Source organism: Paramormyrops kingsleyae, chromosome 2 (assembly GCF_048594095.1).
Source record: "Paramormyrops kingsleyae isolate MSU_618 chromosome 2, PKINGS_0.4, whole genome shotgun sequence".
Taxonomy (NCBI): domain Eukaryota; kingdom Metazoa; phylum Chordata; class Actinopteri; order Osteoglossiformes; family Mormyridae; genus Paramormyrops; species Paramormyrops kingsleyae.
This window is the reverse complement of record NC_132798.1, coordinates 6963344-6988086: the sequence shown is the minus strand read 5'-3', so window position 1 is coordinate 6988086 and position 24743 is coordinate 6963344. Positions and strand designations below refer to the sequence as shown.

The following is a 24743-nucleotide window of genomic DNA, read 5'->3' as shown; positions in this document are numbered from 1 at the left end:
GAGAATCTTACCCACTGGTGGCAAGAATTTATGTGTCTTTGATACTTGGCAGGTATCCAGTCACAGAAGCCAGAACTTTCTCAGCGTTGCTGAAAATGAGCCAACTCAATTTGTCTTGTGTGACGTGATGAAGTCTCTGCAGACTACAGCTGACAAATGAAAGCAGTGGTTTCATTTCAGACAGATGTTTCTGGATTCTTAAACACAGTTGCCTCTGAGAACAAAAGCCACCCTGCTTGAAACGAGCCCAGTCTTTTTCTTTGGACAGGCAAATCCCATAATGTCCCAGCAGCCTCTGGCAGGCATCCCGAAGTATTTGGTGGTTAATAAGTTGATGTATTTGTTTCTATATTTTGAGGAACAGTGAGGTTGTAATTTAAATGATTGCCAGTTATGTGATAAACAAATGCGATAAACAAATATTATGCGATATTCATCAAATCCATTCTTCAGAAAAAAAACTTCATAAAGGCAAAGCTGGTTCCTCACAAGTAGATTATGGCTGTTCAGTCCTGGAACAGGAGGGCTGTGCTTATTGCATGTTGTTCTGAAGCAGTTTCAAATCAAGGTTAAATTAGTGCAATATTAAGCTAGATCTCAGCTGAATGCTCTGTGTCTAACAAAGATACAGTTCTTCATAGACATTGTTGATCGTTTTATTAATGCTACGGCTGCCTATGTGTGTTTATAGTGTGTGTGTGTGTGTGTGTGTGTGTGTGTGGGGCGTATATACATAAAATCAGTATCTAAATTTTTTTTTTTCTTTTTTTGGCTTTTTAGTGATCTCTTTTTTCAGACTTGTTTTTGGAAGTTGTCTGTTCTCGATGGTGACTTTTTCCCCTGCAATAAAAATGTCATTTGGTAGAAGGGTATAATGCCTAATTATCTGGAAGGTTCCACCTCCATCTCCTAAACATGCTTCCCTTGGTGCATGTGAAGAAGCAGAGCGCTTACTGTTACTCTTCTTAAGAACAGAGCATTTTGACTCCATAACATCAGATTGGAAGTTACTGTTCATTGTAATACCAAATGTTTCATCAAAATCACCTTTTATGAGGAAGCTTCCATTTTTATTCAGGGATTGGGGCTGTGAGTCATTGAAGGCTGAAAGACCTGCTGTGTTTGGACTTTTCATTGGCAATGTCTTTAATTCCTGGGTGATCAAACACATGAATCCACTGTCTATTGAGTTCTAGCTTCACAGGTCATGAATTTTGAGAGGAAAAACTAACTTTTCCATTAAACCCACTCCTGCTTTGCTGGTGGGAAGAAGCATCAGTCGCATGAATGACAAGTAAGAGGTGAGGCTTGAAAGCACGGGGATGATGTCATGATTTCGGGTGTTAAGCATTAAGGAATATGCACGTGTGCGTGTACGTTCTGCTCACGCCTGGTCTGTATCAGCATGCTGTTTCAATTTACTTTTAAGAACACAATTCACATGTGGGACATAAGATTTCTATTGTATGTGTTTCTGCAGTTGCGTTAAAGTCAATAGGATTATGTGCTGCTAACGGATTTCTTGCCGAGCCCCGGGAAAATGCCCCCCTGCTGTTTGACTGGTCTGTAAAAAGCCAGAAAGGGTCTCGACCAAATTTAATGGGTTTAGCAGAAGTTGGCCTCTGTTTGGCCAAGGTAGCTATTGAATTACAGTCATTGTTTAACTTGTTTCTAAATTTCATTTGTTTTTTGTTTTTGTTTTTATATGATACTGTTCAGGCTCTGCTTTCAGGGGGCAGATTAGATTTCAATGACGAAAACATTTCATATTGGTCCTCAAGCTTTGTGGGACCTATATTGTAGTTGGTCACTAGAGGGAGCCAAAGATTACATAATATCTAGATTCCATATTCAGCATGTAGTACATTTTTAAGCAGTGAGATAAATCTATATTGTAATGGATTTCAAGATGGGATAATTGTTGGCTTTATGTTGAACTTTTTGAATGACTTGGTAATTGGCAATGAATGATAAAGTACAGGCAAAATGGGAACTTTTTAAAGTTCCCAAGACTTGCTTTGTTCTGACTGTTACAAGGTTGCCTATTATGCAGGAAAGCACCAGGCCAGTAATGTTTTTGCATTGTGAGAATATGACCTAGCAGCCCCTGCCACCTTCAATTTCTGTCATTATTACAGGCAATTAAGTTTCCTTTAACACACAAGGCAATCGCTCCTTGGAGGTGATTGATTGTACCACACGACGCTGAAGTCACACTGGCTCCCTCGCATCTGTATTTGTGCAAGTGGCGAGCAGGACTGAGGATTGCAAGCAAACGAGCAAATCAAAGAACCGCTAAAATGAACGGCAATGATATGGGGGGGAATTTCTGCATGCTGTTAAGGTTTTGAGGAGTCTGGCTTAGAGCTATCATATTTCAAATGGCAGAAATGACATTTTAAATCCCCTTCAGGAATTATCTTTATGGAAGAGTTTTAGCAAATATTCAGTTGCTTGGTGTCAGTTATGCTATGGGGAAAGAAGCATGTTTACGTACCTTCAGGGGATGAACCTGTGTGCATCTTAATCTGTCAGCAAGGTAGGTGTTACCTCACTGTTACTCTGCTGGACTAGAAAATCCTGCAGGGCTCTGAGACTGGGATAACGGAAATTTCTTTTGTTTTTTTTTTGAGACGGCTCTACTTTCTGAAACATTAAAAATTCATATAATTAAAGAAAGGTCTGTTATTAAAAACGGCATAGAGGCGGTAAACAACACTTTGAGAAAAGGGGAAAATAAAGGGAAGATATTTTTAAAGCTTGTACTGGAGACATGGAGACTGGCTTCTGGTGCTAGATGGCAATGGCTTTGGGTGTGTTCTGTTTCTGTGGGGGACAGAAGAATAATGAAAGAATAGAAAAGAGGAGGAGGAGGGTGTAATTATTCAAGTGCATATTCTCCAGGCGAAGGTGGGAGCTTGGGGAAGGAGGGCTTTTGAGAAGACGGCGCTCCGTGTGTCTTTGTGTGCCGAAACACACAGGCTGCAGCTGCTGAATATGCTGTAATTTGACACGATGCGGTTGTCAAAACACGTTTGTGCGTGACGACGGTAAACAGCACTTTCGAAGGGTCATTTTGAATGGGAATGCTGAGCAGTTATTTTGGAAGTGTTGTCACGGTTCACGCCCACAACAAGGGAGAAGCCTTTTCATATCATCTTAGCTCCAGGATTTGAGCTGTTTGAAAAACATGGTATGAATTTATCGTATTTAGGGACTTCAATTCCCATGATGTATGACTTAAAATTAACCCTCCCTCGCCTTTAGAACCATATCAGCTGCAGTGGTGTGGCTTTACGTAGTGCTTTTTGTGCATGTAGAGATGGAAATCCACTTGAAGACACACATTCAGTATGCTTCTGTTGATGGTGTGATAAAACTGATCACCGCGATGGAGGGTGGGGGCCCCTTGGTTCATAAGAAGACCCTCCCCTTCCCTATCAGAATTGCCTACCACAATTGTCCTTGACTCATTAACTTCCAATTTCTGTTTTAATAATCTTCTCTGGGCTGTGTCTGTATTGAGCTCCATTTAATCGTTACCTTTTTGGGTCATGTGTTTAGAATAAGTTGAGGTCACTGTAAGTAGGGCAAGGTTACTACTGAGAGCTGGCCTTATAGCCCAAACGCTTCACATAGCATCAAGAGCTGGGAAATGAATACTCTGACTGGAAAACTGAGAACTGCCTGATCAGTAAATGCCAATATCACTCTGGCTAATTTTTCTTTCCCCCAAAACGTTCTACTTAAGTCCGTTGCTCCTCAGTATCTATTTCTTGTTCCCTGATCTGCATCGTTTTATTAATTGATACTTAGTGTTTTGAGATTTGATTGTACCCAAAAGATCTTTGTTTTTCTGTATTTTGAAACGTCATTCAGTCTTTATTTAATATGTGAGATGTGGCAAAGAAGCCAGATCAGGGTTTTGTGTCATTTGGCTGCTTCCCCGATGGGTGACGATGACACTTGAAACCAGGTTCCATTTCATGACAGATATGTGTTTATGAAGATGAACGCCGGTAGCTTTTATGTTTTGATCGATCGTGGTTGTATATTAACCACTAGGTGTCACTGTTGTAAATCAGTTTCACTCTTTTGCACAGGTACTCTTGTTCTTATCACTATTGCCCCATATGCAGTTTTTATCTCTCAAAATGCATACTGGCCGTTTATAACTGTACAGATAACCTTTAAACAAAAGTTATGTTAGGAGGCAGTTACTTGTAGTCTAATTATATTTGTAATCTCTCTTGGAACTCAAACTCCTGCTTTAGGAGAGTGTCACTGTGAACCACAGCCTTAGTGCGGCTGAATCGCTTTCATTGCTGTGGTGGAAAGCCAGTGGTGCAGGGACAGTTACAGGAAATTGCCGTCACCGAGTTTCACCGACGGCATGGAGGCTGTGCTTAATGACCTGACGGGTTTAATGCTGCAGCCCCATGTGGGCGTCATTACAATGACAAATGGATTCGATATCAATTAATAAAGGGAGGCTCTCCGATATCACTCACAGATGTGTCAATGAAAGAAAGGTCAGCGAGGAGGGTGATCGTGTCCTGAGCAGTGGGCCTCTTTCCAAAATGGTGTCACGTTTATTAATTTATTGCCTGATTTATCCCTCTCCCCACCCTCTAATGATAGTGGTTCATAATGGAATATTGTTGCCGTTAAGATGTCTTCACGCTATGTTCTGGTGTACTTGTTACATACTTTGGTGCAATTTTACTGTAGTAACTTGTACTACACTGACTGGATGTATAATTTATCGCCACTTTTATATTTGAGACTAGTAGGCTGTACCGTACCTTTTGTGCTTGTGTGCTCTTTGTTATTAAGGGTGCAGCCTGTCATCTTGCTCTGCTGCCTTTGTCTGTGTCATATAAATGTCATGTCCCTTTTTAACAGTAAGCCTCTGCTTTAGTGCTTACACCTGGTGCTGTAGTTAACCTCTCGCTGTCTTATAAAATGACACACGGTCAGGCTGTCGTGGGGATCTTTGATGCTGCGTTGGGTGAAAGTGAATCTCCTTAAAACACCAGTAGAACTCTGCAAAATATGAAGCTGGCAGGTAGCATGAAAGATTGCCAGTTCAAATCCACGAGGTCCTTGCAGAAAACACTGGATTTCCTCAGAACAAAAGGAAAGTGGTAATTCGATTGTATCATGTTCAGGTGACTTCTGAAATCTGCCTGAAAGGTAGCATGTTCGTTGATGACTTAATGGTATTTTTCTTTAATGGTCTTAGGTCCATAACTGGAGCAATATGTGGCCTTCGAGGCGCTGCGGCAGTGCAGACAGGAGGCGGCTGTGGGGAAAGTGGAGCTGCAGTGGTGGGTCTTTTTTTAATCCGGCCCCCTGGGAAGCCCCGTGCTCCCTTGTTAATGAGCGCCTCTCCCGTGCTGAGCGACTTGGCGCAGCCGCGGCATGCGTGCGAGGAAGCTGATAGTGATGGAGGCCTCTGGCTGGGGCATTGTACTTAATGCCTGGATTAATGCTTGATATGCAGGGGAGCTTCAGGCCTGGGGGGTGGTGGGGTAACAAACAGATGGTTGATAAGGCTAACTAGTGACCCTGGGGCAGATCCCAACCCCCCCCGATCACCCCCAAACAAAGAGCCATGGTGGATCTGTGCTCACACAACCTTGTCAGACATACATTAGTGAGCCTGGGGTCCTCGACAGTCTTCCAGTTGAGGTGGGCATGCGGAAGGATGCTTCTTTCATCTCTCTCACCGACAATGGCGTGCGTTTTAAATTAAGGCCGCTCGACGTGTGATGTAGCCACTGGCTGTTATCGCGCACTGCGAAGAGATCGGTGTTAGGGATGGAAACTCCACAGGTCTGCTTCTTACCTGCTGACCAGCAAGGAAATCAGAACTGCAGGAGCAAGTGTGAAGCTTAGGAAACCCTAAAGGGTAACACTTTCCCAAGCTTTGTGTATGGAATCCAGTGGTCCAACAGCCTATATCTTCCTACATATGATACTGCGGCAGATCAGCCATAGATGTTGCTTGCAGATAAAGCCGTCCTTTTAATGTACCAGCCGTAAGACTGTTGGCTTTGTTCTTCTGCTGGACCTCAAACGACGTTGGTGTGTTTGTCAGAATTTTGGTCTTTCCCTGCTTTTTGTTGCTCTGATTGTTCCTCTTAATCTTTACAGGTGATGCACTGCTTCACAACATTGTTTTTAAGATGTTTGAATTATGTCAAACACCTGGTTTCTGTGCCCCTTCCACACTCTCATCTCATTTTCCTCTTCTGATCTAATTTTTTTATTTTTTTTTCCTTTAACACCCTTGTAACGCAACATTCTGTTGAAAGGGTGCAGATGAACTGGAGGGCTCGTACCAGATGGGAGATGAGTGGGATCAAGCGGCCTGTCCCTCCCACAAACACTTATCACTCATCACTCATGCAGTTCAGCTGCTACAGTTAAGTCAGAGCCCACTTAAAGGCTTCTATCTGTAGGATGTGAATATAGCCTTTCCTGCTGGCCGTTGTTCCTGTTTTTTGTTTTTTAAACCCTTCACTGCTGCAGTTCCTCACTGGCCTTGACGAGAACAGGACAGACATGAGCCACTGAGAATGTGATTTGGTCATACAGCTTCCTTTTGATGACTCTAAATAATTCCCTCCTCCCCCACCCCCCCTCAACATTAGCTGCGTAACCACAAGTTGAGGACCAGGGGTCCATCTTCAATTCTTTGGTCTGCTACTTGATCCTTGCTAGTTTACTAATCCAGTTGAGAGATTCTGAGTTTTATTGCTTATAATAATGCCTGGATGGTTCATGTATTATTGATTGCATGCTGGGTAAAAAAAAATCGACAGGATGATATTTATCTATACATATATCTGTATATTTATGTCACTCTAAGTTGCACACACAATTTCTGTGTCTTTATATGTGGATATAGTTTATGGCCAAATTCAAGTGAGGGGATAAAGCAGTGATGTGCAGCTGACGTCTTTTCCTGATGGTGACGTGTCTGTTAATTCATTTAGAAACGCTGCCTGCCAAGCGGTCATCAGGTTCACAGTGGGGTCCCTCTAAATTACCGGGCTACGTCCTACAATGACTTAACTGCTTAGCAATTATGCATCGCGGTGTCTGCAGACTGGAGGGGGCCGGACTGAACAACAAAGCCTGCCGTCTCTCGGCTTCAGAATTCTTCAAATGCCAAGCAATGCTCTACATCTGATGCAGGAACAGTGGACTGTATTTCCAGTGAGATAGAAAAGATTTTGACTATTTTCCATTTTCATAGAATCTCAAATTCTATACGGCTCTCTCCAGATGGATTAAGGGATGTATTTTTAGTGCTTTTAAAATGACACATGAATATAACATTTGTAGAGCGTTGCAGTGTCTGATAGATAGTTCTCTGGGAGACTTGCGATTTGCCAGCCGTAAGTCGTCGGACGTGTGCAGATGCTCACAATCGTATATCACTTGATAAGTGTCATCATTTTGCAATTGCCCTCTTTTCACCACTCCTTCCCTGTTGGGTCATAAAATCCATGGCATCCAGCCTGAGTAATTTAGGTTTTTGGTGGCGTTTAAGCTGAGGTCATTAATCATGCTTAGGATGTAAATCACGATAACAATAGCTGCTCCTCTGGGCAGCAGTGTTTTCTCTTTGAACTGATTATTAATTTGATTCCATACTGTATGTGATATACAACAAAAAGGTGGGGGGGTGGGATGGGCAATTGTGACATCACGAAAGAGGCTGGAAAAACATCACATTGAGCTAATACAACCCTTGTTATAGGTCTTTATTTGAACATGGTTATATTCCGCTGCACTCATTTTGTCACTGTTGCTTAAGTTGCAGATTTCAGTATCGCCAAGTGGTTAAACTAGATGTACTTGCTTTGATATTAAAGCCAGTAATTGTTCAATAAAGCATGTTTAGACAAGTGGAATAGTACCATAAAAATAAGGCAGCAGGAATAAAAATGAATAAATGAACTTTTATGTGCCACTATAATAAAATGTTCATTCTTTTTCTAAGAGGCGTCCTTAAATGCAAAATTGTGAGATTTAAACAGAAGTGTAATCTGACAACTTGGTGAAAACCTTTTCATTTATTTAAATAAAAAATATTCCATATATAAATAACAATGGACATTTTGCACCTATCTGTGTAGACAAACTCCATTGTAAAGTGTTTGTCGAGTCCAGAGGCGCTGGCAGAAGAGGCCAATGCTCCTGGTGTACGAGTCCCCACAACTACCTGATTAGAGACTCATTATGTCACCTGACGACAGTCCTTTTCTTTGTCAGTGGACCTGTGTTGATGGAATATTCTTCAAGACCGGCACACATCCATAAAGCAACCTTAAATGTAGAGATCAGTGGAATATTTTCCCATTTTGTCACATTTCTCAATTTCTGTTGCAGGCTTTAGATGGGGCACTAATGTAGTATCATGATACTTTTGGCATATTGGCGTAATACTGCAGGAGTGTTCGTGAGCTGTAGGTCTCCTGATGAATGATATAAGGTCTGTATTTGTAATTTGCAAGGAACCGTGATTATTCATGAGACATATACCAGGAACAAGAATCTGTACCAAACTTAAAAAAACGTCCAATACAAAAGTTTGCAGTTTTAAATATATCTGATTGAATTAATGAATCAGTTACGCTAACAGAACAATACTATTTTTATTCTTTTCCTTTATTTTAATGCTTTTCAAAAAAAGGGTTTTTGTCTTAGTGGGCTGCTGTATATTGCAAGATTTCAGGTGGGAACTAAGTCTACCTGTGACTTTCTGGGCAACTTTGAGAACTGGTGTTTCCACTCTGTTTGCGTGCTTAATACTGTGTTGTAATTGTGATCAAAATGATTCTGTAACAGAAAAAGCACCACATTTAAACTGGCTGAATGCCACAGGCTTCCACATCTTAATAGACCTCTCTGCTCATTCCCTTGTAATATTACCTGTCCTCGAGCATGGCTGCATTGGCCGTCATATATTGTAATTATAAGTGTCATCAGCTGTTTGCATGGTGTCTCTGGAGGGAATCTGCAATGTACCACTTCCCCTCCATATCAGAACGAAGACCTCATGCCGTAAAATTAATATCATGCTTACAAATTAATAACCTGTTTTCCCCTAGTGTCCTTATAACAGCAGGGAAAGGCACAAATCTAAAGTTTTGAACGATTTAAAATAAAGCTAAAATACAGGTACAGTATATAATATATGAATTCACCACCCATTTATAATCAGAGGTGCATGGTTTAGGGTTAATGTGCATATCTTCACGAGTTGCAAAGACTTCAGTTAGTTTTTGTCTTATCCCTCAGCATTATGTAAATATAGTAAATACAGCTTAACTACAGTAGAAATGTAGAGTTTTGTGTTTTGAAAGTATTGTGTTTTGACAGTGGAGTGCACTCACGGAGTTAACTGTAACTTATAAAACTATTAAGTGCCTTCAGACATTTAGTTTTAAATAAAAAATTGCATGTAATTCTTATACTTATGAAAATAAATAGCAATTACCAATTTAAATATATACATCCATTATTCTTAACACGTACAGCAGTGAGTAACATTTAACACTTGAAGCTTTTTTTTTTTCCCTTTTTCCCCCACATTGTTTGGGAATCCTCTGGAAGAGGAATTTACGGTCATTTCGGATGGTGTGTGACTCATGTCACTCTAATGGCTGATCTCGGTGCTCCTCGTTCGTGGTAGTTCATATCTCAGTTGCGATGATATCTTCGAAATGTATGTCTGCACTCTGGACGTCTAAGTCCACCTCTGGCCGGCTCTCCAGTTCTACAGTCAGCTCCCTGAGGACTTTCTCTAGCTCCTGGTTTCTCTGGTGCATTTGCAGGTAGTTGTACTGGAGCTGCTTTTGGTACCGGATGACCTTGTCCTTCTCTCCGTCCCATGTCTGCCTCTCCAGTTGGAAGTTGCTCACCATGTCCTCCTTCTGCTGCCGCTCTTCCCTCAGCTGTTCTTTCAGCTTCTCCAGCGCCCTCTGGAGGGCCTCCACATCCTCACCAATGTCTGGCTGGCTTTTAATTCCACCCCGTCCTGTAGCCAACTCTTTGGCCAGTGCCATGTCCTGTATCATGCCCTGTATGTCTGTCTCCAGCTGTCCCACTTTCCCTCTGAGCAGGTCAGCCTCGTTCTTCTTCCGCTGTAACTCGTTCTTGCACACCTGTGTGAAAGGTCTATGGTCAGAGTCTTGTTTGTGGTAGAGACGTTTCAGATGGGTAAGTGACAGCGGTAATGGGTGTGGAGTTCACTGACAGAGCTGGTTATAGCTGTGGATCAAGCAAACAAGCTTGATTTATTTGTTACAGGTTTGCTTGGCATATAAATGATGCATTCTTGGCGATAACCCTGGTGTGTATAATTAACTGACACTTTCCTAGGCGTTTCTCAAACTTATCTGCTTATGGCGTTTTCTTTAGCGATTGGGCAAAACTCTATAAAATATGTAATGAAAAACCAGTGCACAAATACAATTTGTACAGAACTTTTTTTTTATAGCTCACAAGTAAATTGTGACACTATGATTTTTGTCGTGTTCTCTTCTAGATTGAACAAATGAATACTGGACTTTCCAGAATTGTGATAAACCACTAAAATAAAGCATTGATTAGTACAGTTTAGTAACTTTTTATGTGATAATGAAAACTGAGTAGGTTTTTTTGGTGTTCAAGAAAAGGGGATTTTAACCTTGATATCGATGAATCACATTTTTCTACTCTTAGACAGGATAGCTGGGTGAATAAGGGCTGTGAAGGAAATGTTTTGAATTGCATTTAAAGTGATTGTGACTTGTGCAAATACTCCGCTGCTCAGCTGATATATATATACCTCCAGATCCACGGTTTTGGAACGGACGGCGTCTTCTTGTTCCTTGATTTTCTGCTCCAGTGCTTCCATCCTTATCTTGGTGTCCTTCAGCGTGGCTTTCAGGCTGACAATTTCATTCAGCTTGTTGCTCACATCTGCCTGGGAATCCTTCAGCTGCTGTTTCAGCAAGGAGATTTCCCCAGACTTCTGGCATACCTGCAAAATTAATATGTTGAATTGTGATTAGGTTTTGCTAGGGTACCGCTTTTCAAATTAAAGCTGCAGCCGAACTGAAATGGATGGGAATAGCATGGGGGCATCGCCTTCTCGTTAAAACGTGGATTATGATGTAATGAGGTCCGCGATTATGATGTAATGAGGTCTGCGATTATGATGTAATGAAGTCCGCAATAATGAGGTCCGCTGCTTTACTCACCTCCCACTGCGTTTCCTCGAGAGTCGGAGTCATTTGAGTCTGCTTTGACTCATATGTCCTGAGCTGTACCTCCATTAAGTCCTTCTCTTTGGTCAACTGGGACAAATCCTCCTGCAGCTGCTGCTTCTCCTGCTGGACTTGGAAGACCTGGAGCTGCAGGAGCTGCTGGGCCCTCAGGGCTTTCTGGGAAACCTGCCGAAGCTGGCTGGAGCACCTCTGCTTGAGGCCTTCCATCTCCTCGGTACAGTACCTCTGCTTCTCCTGGAAGAGCTTGCAAGTATCTGCTTCCTTCTCCTCGAAGCTGACCTGCAGCTCCTGGAGCTCATTCTCCCTCTCCAGCAGCCTCTGCTCCAGCAGCTCAATGAGGGACTCGTCCATGGAAATGGGGGACCGCATACAGCCCCCGGCGCTCTCTGAGAACATGTCCTGTTTTTCAGGGGAGGTTCCCTCCCCAGCAGGGTGCGGTGGGGGCTTGCTGCCTGTACGGTTTGTCCCTTTACTCCCCAATGAGGAGCTTAGCTGCTGGGTGTGGCCCAGGCTGTGGGCAGACCCCCCAAGATGGGTCAGTACTCCCACGGCGCTGGGAAAGTTGTCCATATGACTGCTGCCGTTAGTGCTGTGCGTGGGCAAGCTCGACATGGAGTTCCTGCCCGAATCGGAGAGCGTCCCCGAGTTTGCATCCAGCCTCTGCTCGTTTGTGTCCTTGCCTCTGTCCGAGGGGCTGTGCCTCTTGTTGGCCATGTGACATACGTTGTGGCTTTCTGAAGCAGAGCTGCTCCTGGGGATGACGGGCTTGAAGGCTGTTGGTCGTATCAGGCTCTTCTCGATGCCCTGCGTAACACCAAGCAGATTAACACACGTCAGCCATATTGGGAGGAATCTTTCTTAATTTCCTCTCTTGGTTTATTTGATGGCTAGCTTTTTTCTTGTTGACCACATCATTCCATAGCATCCCAAGGCACGTTCAGTGGCAGGACATGCGAATCTGTATGCTAAGTGTTCCTGAAATTAGTCTAATCAGCATAGACTATGTAGCCAAAACAATAAGTTTTCAAAACAATAAATCCCAGTAGTAGAAAACCTATTTACCTTAGTATATAATGGTATCACAAAAATATTTGAATTGGGGAAAAGATGGAAACATTCCTTTGTTTGCCATTTTTCACAAGCACATGTACATTGGAATACTTCTCTCCACACAGGGGGGTCACGGCGCAGGGTCAGCCAGCGTGCAGCACTCCGGGGGCTGAAGGCTAAGGGCCTTGCTCAAGGGCCCATGGACATGTGACCGTTCTGCCAAGACTGGGGCTGGATCACAGGCACAGAGGCTTAGCCCGCTGAACCACACACCACTTCCTGTTTAAAACGCTGATTCGAAAACAAAAACCAGGGTTCACTGTCGTGTCATTTTAAACATCTGGGCTGGGATCATATTTGGCTAACTGGCCAAGTGGAAGTCCTGCTTTAAGCCTGTAACTTCCAAAATGGCCCCTAAGTTTAGTGAATACCAGGCTGGAACCCCCCCCCCCCCTTGCGGAGGTGGACGACACTGCTGTTTCGTATTAATAATCGCCTTTGTAGGCTTGCTGACTTAGCATTCTTGTTCAATGACTTCATGCCCCAAAACTGGGATGCCTTCCATAGTCGGAGGGTCGGGCTTCACTGGGATATAATGAGCCGTTGAAGGAGGAAGCTTTGTAAAAGCATGACCCTGGGAAGGGATTTAATCAATCTAGAGATCAAGGCATTCTTATGATAAGTCTTAAGTCCTAAATGAGGTTGGCTGAACCACGTCAGTCTTTCAGAGTTTCAGGCCAAAGTACAGATCTCTTGCAGTTGCCCCCAGATTGTGAAGTGCAGCAGCTCTCAGTATCTGAAGGTACCATGACTCCCCAAGATTGTCCCAAGTTTGTTTTATATAAAAATAAAGGGATTAAAAACAGTAGATGTAGTTGTAGGGCAAAAATCCTACTTTTTGCCCTACAACAAGTGATGAAATACTTTTGAATTAATTCACTTACAAATCTTGGAAGCTATGATGTTCTTATCTACATAGTAATCAAAAAATGTATACTTGAAGAAGACCACCAATACATTGGAAAATAATTATAGCCTAGAAAACTAACATGGAACTCTGGTAAAAATGGCAGTACAACAATGTGTGTGTGTGTGTCCATATTAGACACCCATATTCCAGATATTTGCATCTTCTCTAACTGCCTGGTCAGTATAGGACAGTGGGGAACCTGGGGTCCAGGGAGGGCAGGATACTAGGAAGGGGACACCGCCACCCATTCACCTGTGACGTCTACGTGTTTTGGACTGCTGGCACAGACATGGAGAGAACACTGAAAATTCACACATGTAAATGTGAGGATGGGATTTAAACCAAGACGGACATGTGAGGCTCCCCACTGAACCACTCCTCTTCCTTGCTCCAAATGAAATGTAAGGCATTAATGTCCTCACATGGCATTTAGTTTCCAGAAAATGAGCACTGCCTTCTGCCTTTCTCACTGCTTGCTGTATTTCATGGCCTTGCAGCTTTGTGGTGTGTTACGCAAGCTCACCTTGTCCAGTTTGCCAGACATGGGCACCAGTTGGGGAGGGGTGCAGCTGCTAGCTTCCATATCTGCTGGCCCTTCTAATTGTTCCTCCGTTTGCAGTTGTCTTTGGTGGGGAGTCCGGGGCTTCTGGCTCACCTTGATGTACAAGAAGTCCTCGTTCTTCTCTGATGGGTGACTGGCCTTACTGGGATTGCTGGTGGGCTCGTGGGAGAAGCCATAGCGCAGCAAGCCGTCCAGGTTGCGAGCCGCCCTCTTCGGCTGAGAGGTCCTCTTGGGTTTGTACTCTGTGGCGCGACAGTGTTTGGTGTGGAAGCTGTGACCTGAGATCAGACTGCTGACGCTTCCCATGGCTTCCTGCGCCTTCGTGAGCGTGAAGCTGAGGCAGGCTTGGCGCTAACACACGCTGATGGAGTTGACGTGGGATCCGTCTTTGTTGGATTCATAGCCCCTGGAAGAAATCCTCACTTCTTCCATCTGTAAAATCTGAAAGGGAAATGCAACAGCAGTGTTGTGATCTTCAAATGTGTAATATAACATGAGTACAGCTTTAGGGTAATGGGGACACTATGATGAAACTTTATGAATTACTTCGTGATTTATTAACAGCACGCAAACACTAGTGGTGTGAATTGTAAAAGATTAAAAAAATAAAAATTTAGAATAAGGTCTAGAAGCTCAATGCCAGAAACCTATTTTTCAACATGCTTTGCCCCCCCCCCCCCCCTCCCAGAGTAGCTCTTAATTTGATCCATACTATATATTTTTTTTCATGTAACACATTATTATATTGAATAATAAAAGAAATCTATCAGTTCTCTTGAAGAGTTGAACAAGCACAGAAGTGCCCCTTTGGGTTTTCTTGCATATGCCAAGTTGTAATGTGTTCAAAATAACACATGCATACAATGGCCTCTGATTGTGCCATCTGCAATGCAATTATGAAACTTCTCTCTCGGTCTCCAGATGTTTAACGTATATGTTAAAAAAAGCAAACACATAAAAGATAAAGATACAAAGATAAGGAGTGGCGTGGAGGGAACGTAGTCCAATACAGGAAGTACTTTGGAGAAACTGATTAAAAAAAAAAAAAGGTCAGTACATTAACCGTTGAGCACTGACCTGGGTAGTGGTTGTGTATATAAACTAAAGGTCATTTGGAAATGTGCCCCTGCACTGATAAATACACACAAATGTAATTGGAGAGCTGGAGCAGAATCGGAGCAGATTTTAGAGCGCGACTCGTATTTGACTTGGATTCTAAAGATGATAGCAGTTCCTTACTTACTCGACATTCTACTCATACTAATTTTTGCACATTAAGCTCTTTTGCACATCTTCAGTTTGCACAAATGCACAATTAATATTGCTCGACATCTGCACATTACACTTATTTATTTACATTTTTTTCTATTATATTGTACCTTGGCATTTTGTGTGGACCGCAAAGAATTTCATTGCACAGAAAAATGTACTTTTTTTTGCTACCTTGAAATAGACTTTGAAAGGCTTTGGCCTTTGGACCATTTGAGAATTTTTTTTAATATAAAAATACAGGTTCATTCAATCTCTCTAGAGTGAAAAGATTACATACCATTTTTCAGCAATTTCATGTAAGGACAGATCTGTGTTGAACTGCCATTAAGCAAAATAAAATTCTTAGTTTAGTTCTATTCAACAAGGTTTGGAGAATCTAAGTTATGTTTTATGGTGGGTTCTTAAGTGTGTTTTTTGGGATTTATGATTTAACTGGAATTTGAAATTTTATACTATTAAACTAAAAAGTGTTGGTGTCATTGTCAATTCACAGAAAAAAATAAGATGTGAAGATTCTAGAGCATTGTACTTTTACATGAAATGTATTTTCAGAAGAGGCTCCATGCCTGAAATATGTCTGTCCCTGTGGGTAGGCTTACATTTACTTTCTTTATAATACTTTTTATCGCTTCAGTCAAAGCTTTGGCCCGTTTCTGATTCATTTACTTTGTGCAAATAAGCAGAGGGGTATCATCCTCTTTGGGTCTGATGAATGAGGCCACGCTGAAGGCGGCGGGCTGAGAAACAGCATGGTCCTCCACGTCATTTCATATCAGCGCTTTGCCACACTTTGGATTAAGTCATCATTCAAGTGCTGCTTTTTTTTTTGTTGTTTTTTTTTTAGCTTTTCTGTGAACATCATTGCAAGGCATGTATTTATTATAGTTCAAAGTAGTCTTTGTAGACTCAATCTTCCACAAATTAAATGATAACAGTAGGGTGGACAGCAGGTGCAGATGAAAAGAGTGGCTTTGCTCCTGTCCGGGTTTTTCACATGACCTGTGCAAATCTACAGATTAATGACTGTAAGATTAGGCTGCTTTTCCTTTTGCAAGATAAGGAGCTCATTTAGTCAGGCCGCGATGGCACTTTGTTTGGCAGACAATAACACGGCTGTGATGGAAAGTCTGAGACCTCTGTCCCCTGTCTGGCCAGGCTAAGGTTACAGCTGCCTCTGAGGAATAGCTATCAGTGAAATGTACAGATCTCCACAGTGCTAGTTAAGTGGCCTTCGCTAACCTATAGTGCCGCCGGCTTTCTGATAACTAGCAGGGCTGGCTGTCAACCTTTGGCAGTTTCACGCACAAGATCACCTACCAACCAAACATTTGTAGTTATGCTGAAATATTTTTATGTACTATATAGTATAATGCACGCACATGATGCTGAAGTAGACAAACATCGATGCATTTTACGAGTTATAAGTGACAGGCCAGTCAGTGATTTGTTCCAAACCTAACTAATCCTGTAATGTTATATCATGTGGCTCCAAAATACTTCTGTGCCCTTTGCATTATTTTGAATTAACTCTGATGTACTTTAGTTTACAGACTGTGTCTGTTTGTCTGTCTAGGACTTTTTTTTTTTTTGGGTCCTGGACTTTTTCTTACTCTGAAAGGCAATATTACGGAAAGCATAAAAATAATACAAATTCAACTTACTGCTACAGCAAAATATCCCTTAGGCCCGCAACGGCAGATGAATCCTGTCCCCTTCCATGGATGCTGAGACGTGTCCCTGAGTGGAGCAGCCAGAGAATGCATCAAGCCACCAGCAGCCCCCCGAATAGCGTCCGGAGGGCTGGACTGCTCTCATTTACGGCCCCTCATTTTTGCATAACTGACATGTAAATGTTGCCCCCCTCCCCCCATCCTGGGGAAATGGAGCGTACGGCATACGCTTCTTTACACAGACGTGTGCCGCTAAAGTGATTAACTCCCATTTCGGACAATGGGCTCTCTTCACTGACTGCCTCCATCCGTCAGTCTCTGGATTGGCTCTTGTGTTAACCCCTCCCCATAGAAGGATCTGTACCCCTGCTAAACAAACAAAAAGAAGCCCCCTCTTTGTTATCCATGAACCCTTTTCTGTCCCGCTGCTGGTTTTTATTCATTTATGCTTTTTAAAAATAAATGTATTTACACAATTATCTTGTTATCCAGCAAATAATGAACATGATGTTATTTTTGGGGGAAAAGCTAAAAAAAAGTAGTAGATCGTAAAGAATTACATAATATTGTTCTTATATTAAATCATTTGCTGCTAGCTATAAGAGGCAAGAAAGTATTTGTTGCAAAAGTAGCTAAAGATGTAACGATTGGCCCTGCCTTTCCAATGAGTGTAGAAAGGTTCTGTATTTTTAATGTGCCATTTTATTTTTGTAGCTCGTGTGTTTTAACGTGGCCTTGAGGCTGTTCACCGTCTTCCAGGGCCCTTTCTGCTGGGTAAAACGTTCAGTCTTCTTAATCTATAAGTGGTCCCTGCTCCAAGCTGGTTGAAGACTGATACGAAAATTAATAATTTATTAATTTAGTTTTCAAACCGAAGGTTCAGTGTTTCTGTGGTCTGATTAATATTAATGCTGTAGGATTAGCATCAGGAATGCTGAACTTAATTTAGAAGACACAAAGTACCCACAACTCCATGTCTACCACCTCAGAGATAACTGCACAGTATTGATGGTTATATAACTCAGTTAAGTATAAACGCTTGATATTTTTTCCTGCACCACGCGCGGTAGTTTAATGGGGAGTGTGAACATGCCTCACAGTAATGGTTCTGTGATTTCAAATATCTCTTCAGCGAATTTGGCTGGATTTATGAATGTAGCCAGGTCTTTTAAAACAGTACAGTACAGTTAAACTTATGTAGACCTGTCACATGTCCCATAATTTACAGTACCAATTAGAAGAGATGTTTTTCTTATTTTGTTTATATGTATATGAATACCAAATGTGTAAAATAAATGCTATTTAATAGGCCTAATCTTGCATATGGTGCTTAAATGTGTAACATTAATACCGCATTTTATACTGTTATTTTCTTAATAGTTGTAAACTTTAAATACAGTACCAGCGAAGCCCGTCGAGCACATCCTTTGTGAGAACAGAGCACTCTGGGTGCTAAATGGCCTGGTACAAAGAGCCACTATAGTGCAGCCCCCCTCCCCCCCCCCCCCCCCAGCACAGCACAGCCTCCCCCATGTCAGGCATCCTCCCCAAAGCTCAGTGCAAATTTTAGAGATACTGGATAGGGAAAGGCATTTATCAGCATCCCTCTCGAGGGATCGCTACTTGGGTTTCATCCACTAAAACCTAAACAAATAAAATAATAATAATGACAAAAACTACCCTTAACAGAGAGTGACTGTTATTTCTTGTAATATTGTTATTGACGTTATTGGTCAACTATGGTTCTTACAGATGCATTAACACATGTTGTGCTGTGTTATTTTTGATTTTGAATTGTATGATATAGACTGCTGTGTCTGGCACTGTTCCTTTTTACCACAACGCTGTGGTCGCTGACTCAGCACCTTAGGGGGGGGGGGAAAGAAGACCCCCAACTCTAGGATAATTCCCTTCGGAATGTCTGGTGAAGCCTACTGTTTGAAACAGGGGACATGACACCGGTAATATGGGAGGGGACTTAGTTTGTCACCTTGCTGATGTAAGGTGCAGTGCCTGTAGTTTTTCATCAAACTTTTTTTGCGCTTGGGTAGTCTTTGGGGGCCGTCTGCAGAAAAATTCTGGGTTACTCAGCCGGTTTTAACTTAATACGATGTACTCTGAAGAATACTTTGAGTGCACGTAATAATAACAGAATGCGCTGTATTGATTTTGGGAAGCTTATTGTAAGTGCTTAGCTAAGAAATCAATGTGTAAACAGTCAATTCCCAATGAGGCGGACTCCAGTGCCGCTGTTAGGAAGGGAATAAATTAACGGATGTGACTCAAAAGTTCAGACTGCATCTCTGCTGGGAAATACACTGCAGATGCTACAAGGAATATAATCTTCTAAATAATAAATGCCATTTTAAGTGGGGCATAATTCCCCATGTTGCCTCCAGAAGACCTTTAGCTATATTTATCTGAAGGGCAGAAAATGGACATGACAATGATGTAAGGCCAGGCAAGTGTAAGACAGCGTTTCATTGCTGGATACTGATGTTCCAGGGTAATAATGAAGTGCCCGTTTACATTTGTATGTTTTACAAGGAGGCACTTGGATGATTGTGTGCTGACATTAGCATAAGGAGCAGCTGGCCTGGACGAGGGGAGCCCATTGGACTGAACTGCATGTCAAACACTTTCATGTCAATGGGAACCAGGAAGAAGTGCAGTGATTCAGAGAGGAGTCCAAGTACAAGAAGAGGTGGAAGTCGCCCTTTATACTATGTGTAAAATACACACACTCAAACCTGCTTATCAGTCTGAGATGTGCATATGTTTTCTGTGGAAAACAATCTGTAGATGTAAATAGGGAGCTTTTAAAGGTCCCTGCATTGACTATAAGTGCACTGAGGCTCAGTGCTTGATATACTACATGTTATTGATTGTGTTGTTATTATAGGTCTTGCAGATCTCCGTGCTTAACCCTAACCTGGGGGTGACTTGACCTCTTCTGGGGCTGTCAGCGAGTGTGTAGCGTTCAGCCGGTTCTGCCCAAAGTGTTCCGTCATGCTAGTCTCCTGGGTCATTCTCATATGTTTTGTTTTGGTCTGATGAATGTTTATTGATGGAGTGACATCTTGAGTTTCAGTCAAACAAAGCTCAAGTGGTCTTATGCAATGATATCCCGGCCAAAGAAACTTTCCTAATAGACATTACCATGTAGTATCTGCAGATCGGTCTGGGAAACCTAGCTGGTGTAACACAGTGTGTAGGTGGTGTTACAAGTGAAGCCCTTTTTTTATCAGAGTTATTTTTTAACACTAAGAATTCCTAGCTCTTAAAACCTTGCACAAACCCAAAATACCTCGTAAGAGTTATGATAAATGAACAACTTCATAATTTCCCTTTAAAGCAATGATCAGAATGAAATATGATTCTAACCCGAAATGCTAACATTACTACAAGTATTCATTATTCCCTCCTGTTATTTGTTCTTTGACCCGTCCTGTATTTTTGTTCTCTGTCAGCGATTCACTGGTGCAATTTGTGTAATTCTGTATCTTGGAAGGCCCCTGGTGTGTCCCCGTGCCGCTTTCCTTTGGCTTATTTACAAAACAAATAGCACACTAAAAGGAAAACAAACTACCTCCAGTGACCAGCAGAAAGTATACTTTTGGAGGCGGGTCAAGGCCGTGTGGGCGGGGCCCAAAGGGCAGGCTATGATGTAGGTGGGGCCTGTATCTGACAGCGAGCGGCTGTTCTCTGCGTTTGCGGCAGTCGCCAGAGAGCTTGCTGTGTCTGTAGTGCGGGGCAGTGCCCCATCTCTGTGTCCACCTGTCCTTTCTGACAGCTCTTAACCTAACATGATACTCTCACTTTCGACTGTCATTGCTCTGTTCTGGCCATCTCTCATTTTGCATCCTTCTGACTTGAATAGATACATATACAGTCTTCATTTTATTGCTTACATGTTATTTGCTGTTTTGTATTTTGTTTTTCTTATTGGGTCTTTTAAAGCACAGTCTAAGGAGCAGGTGGTAAATAACTTAAGTAACGAACTTTAATTTTCATTTACCTCGGTAATCTGCCAAACTCTTGCTTTCGTGGCTGTGTGTGGACCAGCTTTTAAAAGCTTGATTGTCCTTTCATCTTTTCGCAGTCATTCTTAAAAGTCCCTTTTGTCCTTCCCACTTACGCTGGCATTAACAGACGGGAAAGCATATTTGCATTACTCGTCCCAGCCTCAAACGGAGAGGGCTGCTTTTTTCTGGTTGTCGTGCAAAGGGTACACATTCCGACTCTGGCATGTACAGAAGGTGCCTCTTCTATTAACACTTGAGTTCATAGAAATAAGTGGTGAATTTTCTCTGTGTGGGTGGATTGATTATTTCGAGCCCTCGATGGAAGCAGGGGCATGTGCTTTTAAGGCTAGATTCCTGGACTCCCGATCCAGATAATGGTGGAATTTCATCTTGGATTACAAATTGCTGGTGCACCTCTCAGCGAGGCTTTTTTTAATGATAGCAAAAAGCCAGCCATGAAAAGCTGCCATTACCTGAGCTCCATGATGCGGAAATAAATAGGAATAGCAGGTGTTTATCAATTTTTAAAGCGACGGGTACAGCCGTGTGAGCAAAAACAAAGGTCAGCGGAGTGTTTACAAACATAAAAGCGATTTATAGCTGCCGTCTGTGAATTTTATATGCATTTCATTGTGAAGCCCCGTCAATGTGTCTTGTTGTAAGTTTAATACATAATCAAGTTTAATGGTCTATTACTGCATTTTTAGAAGATAAACTTGGATCACAGTGTTACTCTCTTTATTGTGGGACAAGCCATGGTCCTCTGAGAGAGAGAGTTCTGAACCAGACCAAGGACAAATCTGAGTTTCTTATGGCGCAGTCTTCTTATGTAACCTCCTGCTTCTTATGTAATATGATGGACCTCACTGAAGTGCTGCTTTGGATTTGAGCAAAGAGCAAACAGCCCAAGGCCTTAATGTTTTCTAGCTCAGGTTGGGGGCTTTTCAGATATGAGTGACACCCCGTTATGTCATCCTCGTTTGCACGAGCGGGTCCTTCACGTACGTGTGCATATAAAGCCAGGAGATGTTCAGCTAACTGGCTGCTTTTGCTAATATTGCCTGTGCCGCTTGAAATCTAGTGACCAGAAATTAGGGGTTTAACATTCATTACATGTTTTCCAGCCCCTGCTCCCCTCAAATGGGCTCATTTCTTCCTCAAAGTCATCAACCTTTTTAACATATTTAACAAAGGAAGTGCCTGTTCTCTTCAACCATAGCTAAGGAGCAAAGAAATTTTGGTAACGCTTTATTTGGATAGTCCGTCTGCAGAGGCTTAACAGAATATCAGTGACATTTCAACAACGTAGAAGACAACCAACAATTCAGCTGTTTTGCTGCCTCTGTAGATGTTTAACAGAATATAGAGTATATAGAGTATTGTTAACAGAATATAGAGTATATACAGTTCATGAACATACCTACATATTTCTTAAATGATTTTATTAAATTTGACTACTCACTCAACTAACGTTATATGAATTGTTGAATGTCAACTAATAAGTTGTTGAAATGTTCCAAATACTCTGTGTACCCTCTGTAGGTGGACCATCCAGATAACGTGTTACTGAAATTTCTGACAAAAATGAATGCAAATTGGGTCTTTTTTGCCGTCCCCTCTGGCGCGTGGTGCTGATGACTTTGCATGCGGCCTGACTTGCTTGATCTAATTATTAAACCTCTCCGTTTCTCTGAAGCAGCTTGGCCATCTGCCTCTTCCCGCCTGTCGGCACACAGCCGGCCCCCAGCCCGTCGGCCCCCAGCCCGCCGGCCCCTGAGGTGACCATATTGCACTCTCGCCGTGGACGCTCTGCTGACATTGTAGCCTAAATTAGCTGAATTGACCTTTGTGCCAGGAGACCTTGAATGGTTTCTCAGAGACGCCCTGCAAACAGCTTTATAAACCCATGTTTATCGTCCGTCAGTAAGAAACGTGCAGGATGTGCGTGTCTTTGGGGAGAACTGACATGCAGCCAAGCTCCATACTTCATTACTCAGTTAGTGGCCTGATCCTTTTGCATGTATGACTGTCTATAGCTGTGCTTGATTACACAGATTCATCAAGCAGTGCCTCTCTCCTCACTTACGTAATGCACTGAGCGGTAACACAGCGTGCTGTAAAATGCAGGCACATTAATTGTGTTACATCACAGGGTCACAGGAAGGAGAAAGATGGAGACTTGGAGCGTTTTTAACACTTGACAGTTGAATCACGTAAGCCTGCAGATGATCAAGGAAAAATGTTTCTTTTAAGAGGCTAACAGGAAAACAACATGAGTATCAACATTTATGTATAACAGTGACTAAGTGCCCTTAAGTCAACAGTATCTCCATTCCAAAAGGATCTGTTTCTTTACGAAACCTGTGACGGCTCATTGAAAAGGTTCCTGTTCATACATTCCCTGTCTTAAACAGACTCTGAAAAGCTTTTACGTATCTCTGTATGTATATACGGTATTGTGCAAAAAGGCAGAAGAAATGTTTAAGGCTATTTAGCTAAATAGTATGGGTAATGAGGATGTATTTGCTCAGAAAAAAACAAAATGTAATATTAGAATGAACAGCAACACAATCAAAAACAAGAATTCCTTATGCTCTCCAGAAAATGAATGATATCCTGTTGGCTGGCTAGATGAACACCACTCTGATTCTCAAACCTCTACCCAGCAGCTCCAAAGCCATTCCATGTATTTCTTACATTTCACCATAAGCTTAATTAGTTAATTTACTTAATTAGTTAACTCAATAAGGTATTGATTATTCAACAAGGTGGGGTAGTGGTCAAGTCAGAAAGTACATGAATATATTGCACAGTTGATGTAAATACTGTGTTTATTTTTAGGAGAGGTCCTGACACTCTGACTTCATAGTTTAACTTGATTATTAAAACAACTCTATCTTTGATTGGCTGAAACTCTTGCACAGTACTTTAAATTCTTTGACACTTGATTCTGAAAATAAAAATTATGAGAATGTGAGAACAGAGGACTCTAAGGAACACATTACATTTTCCAACCTAAATCTCGTATTTACATTTTTTTAATGCTTAGAACAAGCATTTTTGGCTCAAGCAGTAATGACCTTTTAGGTTGTCACAAAAATATGATGCTATTTAAATTCTTATTCAATTAAAAAATATGCTGTATGGTGACAGAGCATCTTGCCGGTATGCTAAAATGGATGTCATTTCCTCAAAACATAAACATTTCTATAAATGCTTAATCTCCAGTTTCTTGTAAACTGTCCTTCAAAGAAGACAGTGTTGTTAAACAGAAGTCTCTGCTTTGGTACCAGCATGTGCATAACAAATTGGGTTATTTCGCGTATTACTAGCCTGAGTTTGTGTCCACGTTTCTGCTGGCCAGTGGATTTTAGCCCATTTGAGCCTTTAATCTGAAACTGGGACTTTTGTTAAAAAGGCATCGGTCTCCTTGCCTGATTTTTATCATCGCTGACATTTCTTCATCTATCCATCTTCTGACCGCTTATTCTGAACAGGGTCTCTGGGGGCCTGGAGCCTAACCCTGGCAGCATGGGGCAGCAGGCGGGGGAGCACCCTGGATGGGAAGCCGGTCCGTTGCACATCCCTGCAGTCACGCTAAATGGGCAATTTAGAAGCACAGATTCACCTGAATGCTTGTCTTTGGCCACATCTCCGATCCCTTAGTCTTAGAGGTGCGAGGCAGCAGCAGTGCCCAACATGCTATGCTGTCGCCTACATTTACGATGGCATATTTATTACGAAACCACATGCAGAATAATTGAAATAGATTTTCTTGCCATAAAGACATCTGGAAAGCTATCCGAGGCGTAATAAGCTGGGGAATGGTGTTCCATAGCAGCTGGACAGGGGACGTGTGGATAATCCTGACCTGCTGTCAGGCGCCTGTTACACGTGGAGTGT

The 24743-nt window shown here is 42.1% G+C and overlaps 2 protein-coding genes across 6 annotated transcripts in view; one reads left to right on the top strand and one right to left on the bottom strand.

The window, feature by feature from the left end:
* LOC111857537 (uncharacterized) overlaps window positions 1-24743 on the top strand; it is a 38034-nt gene that overhangs the window by 3262 nt on the left and 10029 nt on the right. Inside the window, exon 9 of one of the 4 annotated variants that reach the window (XM_023838503.2) lies at window positions 16830-16848. The exons of 2 other annotated variants lie outside the window; for them this stretch is intronic. The gene's annotated coding sequence lies outside the window, so the exon portion shown is untranslated. Of the gene's footprint in view, window positions 1-52; window positions 700-16829; window positions 16849-24743 lie in introns of those variants that run through there. One more of the 4 variants, XM_023838501.2, reaches the window with a different exon arrangement.
* lzts1 (leucine zipper, putative tumor suppressor 1) overlaps window positions 7766-24743 on the bottom strand; it is a 28006-nt gene continuing 11028 nt past the window's right edge. Inside the window, exons 2-6 of one of the 2 annotated variants that reach the window (XM_023838499.2) lie at window positions 16807-16882; window positions 13835-14314; window positions 11265-12095; window positions 10850-11044; window positions 7766-10184 (exon numbers count right to left, since the gene is read on the bottom strand). In XM_023838499.2, the coding sequence (XP_023694267.2) occupies window positions 9714-10184; window positions 10850-11044; window positions 11265-12095; window positions 13835-14179 (1842 nt within the window). In that variant the 5' untranslated portion in view covers window positions 14180-14314; window positions 16807-16882 and the 3' untranslated portion in view covers window positions 7766-9713. The remainder of the gene's footprint in view (window positions 10185-10849; window positions 11045-11264; window positions 12096-13834; window positions 14315-16806; window positions 16883-24743) is intronic. The other variant, XM_023838498.2, reaches the window with a different exon arrangement.